Source organism: Atta colombica, unplaced genomic scaffold (genome assembly GCF_001594045.1).
Source record: "Atta colombica isolate Treedump-2 unplaced genomic scaffold, Acol1.0 scaffold105, whole genome shotgun sequence".
NCBI lineage: Eukaryota > Metazoa > Arthropoda > Insecta > Hymenoptera > Formicidae > Atta > Atta colombica.
The window spans coordinates 1,950,917-1,953,221 of NW_017259190.1; the positions used below are offsets into that span (position 1 = coordinate 1,950,917).

The window sequence follows — 2,305 nt, forward strand, 5'->3', positions numbered from 1 at the left end:
GAGAGAGAGAGAGAGAGAGAGAGAGAGAGAGAGAGAGAGAGAAGCTAGGGAGGAGATTGGCGGAAGCCGTGATCCGATGAATGCTTCTCTGACCGCTGCAGTGCGCCGGGTTACGCGTAGGTGCATGCGGTGAGATTCAACGATGCTCGACCATCGGCATGAAATCTTCGTGATACGACTGTGGTGTTCGATTTCTACTGGTCACTTGTTAGTTGTTTTACGAGCACGGTAGTATTATATAAATACATATTCTCTTTCTCTTTCTTTGACGCATTTTAAATTTTATCAAAAACAAATTCTTGTCAATTTTTAATTTTACTATTAATTTATTCTTCTTTCATTTTTTACTTTATAATTATTTTAATTTTCGTTTTGATATTAATTTCTTGACGAATGTATTAGAGTTTTACTTTTATGAAAATATCATCATAAACTGTATCTTATGCTTAATTATTTTTAGAATATTGTAATAACAAGAAAAATAGGAGAGCTGTAGGATGACACAAAAATACTCTTTGTATTTATTTTCTTCAAAGAAAATAAAGTAGAACAAACAAATCTAATACGAATGCGCTTCAAATAACATCCGAGGCAGCGCAATGCAGCACCACTATGCGCACAAATGAAAGCTGAGTCGGCGCATGTCGAATCGCACGTGTTACAATGAATTATGTGATTTTTGTATATCTTGGAAATTAAAAGTAAAATAAATTAAATGGGACTCGACTTATAATAGTATAAAACAGAGTTTTTCAACCAGTTTATCAAATGGTATTCAAATGTGCTACGAAAATTTTAGAGAAAGTAAAAAGAAATAAAAAAATTTTTAAATAATTGAAAGGCAAGTAAGGCGTGAAATAAAAAATATTTTTTAAATAATGTAAATTATTTAAATTATATTATGTGCATCTCGCTTTAATCAATAAAATTATCTTAAGAAATTTAATTCATTATTTAATATGTTGCGAATTGAAAAAGAGATTGAAAAACGCTAATATAAAAGACAGTAAACAATTACCTATTTGTCTTCTTCTCATAAATCTGATTAAACTAATTAATTACTATAAATTATTTTATAAGATATTCTTTAATATTACTATATATAATAATATTATAATAATATTAAAATCGCAGTTTTTACATTCTTATTCAGAAAAAAATATTCTATATCTTTTTATTTTTCGATTTATGCGATTATATGAAATAATTTACATTTAAGAAAAAAACGTTTTGATTATCTATATTTAATGTTTGTCTGAAAAATTTTTTTATAGACGCGAAACTGCATAATAGAAAAAAACAGCGTATTTTTTATTTTTATAGAATGCACAATGTAACGTTCTTGATAAGAGATCGTTTTATTGTTCAGATATAAAAAGATCGGAGTTTATTATAAGTCTCATAATTGATGCACAGGTGTGAAGAGGCGACTGAAGTGGAGACGCATCATCAGCAAACGGCAGCTACGACGATGGGCGTCGCTGAGGACGAGACACCGACTTCCCTGACTTCGTCACATCCGAATACCAACAATCCCAATCAAGAAGGTGAGTCTGCACGCCTATTTACCGTAATTGAAATTCAATCGAGAATCGATGTAACAATTGATTATTTAGATGTTAAGTGGATACCTTTAAATTCCCACATCGACGTCGTAGATATATCGTACGTTCTATCTTCCAGAATTTTCCCAATGGTGAATTTCGGTATAATAATTTACTGCGTTTGAATACGACGCAGCAAAAGAGACAAAAAATCTCGTATTGGAATTGGCCGATTTGCGCCAGCACTCAAGTGCAGTGCTTGCGTGCTGCATAAGAATAAGCACAAAGAATGAAAGTCACGTTGCTGCTCTCCAGCTGTTCTCGAGAGTGTATGTGTGTTTTGTCCTTTATCCTCATCGATTTTTTGATGCGGGACATTGCTCGCGGATTTTATTCTTATATATACTGCGGTATTTTATCTTTTCAACGCAAAAACATTGAGATATATAATCGCTGCAAAATTTTGTTTTATACAAATAAAAATCAATTTAGAAAGTAAATGTTATAATGATTTAAAACTTTAAAGTATGAATTTTTTGGTGTTAACAGTCTAGATTAATTTGACAACTCAGAAACTCGGTTTTATCTAAAGTTTGTGGGTAAAAGATAATTGTATCATATAAAAGATAATTGCATTAGTGTATTAATTATATTAATATTGAGGTAATTTCTATAAAATTATAATGACATGGTTTTAATTTTACATAAAATTGATTAAATTTTATATAAATAGAAAGATTTATTACTATATAAATATTCTT

The 2,305-nt window shown here is 30.1% G+C and overlaps 1 protein-coding gene across 3 annotated transcripts in view; it reads left to right on the forward strand.

The window, feature by feature from the left end:
• Positions 1-2,305, forward strand: part of LOC108690496 (serine/threonine-protein kinase tricorner) — a 138,804-nt gene that overhangs the window by 8,744 nt on the left and 127,755 nt on the right. For 2 of the 3 annotated variants that reach the window (XM_018197845.1, XM_018197827.1), the window contains exon 2: positions 1,417-1,547. In XM_018197845.1, the coding sequence (XP_018053334.1) occupies positions 1,472-1,547 (76 nt within the window). In that variant the 5' untranslated portion in view covers positions 1,417-1,471. Of the gene's footprint in view, positions 1-119; positions 229-1,416; positions 1,548-2,305 lie in introns of those variants that run through there. The other variant, XM_018197818.1, reaches the window with a different exon arrangement.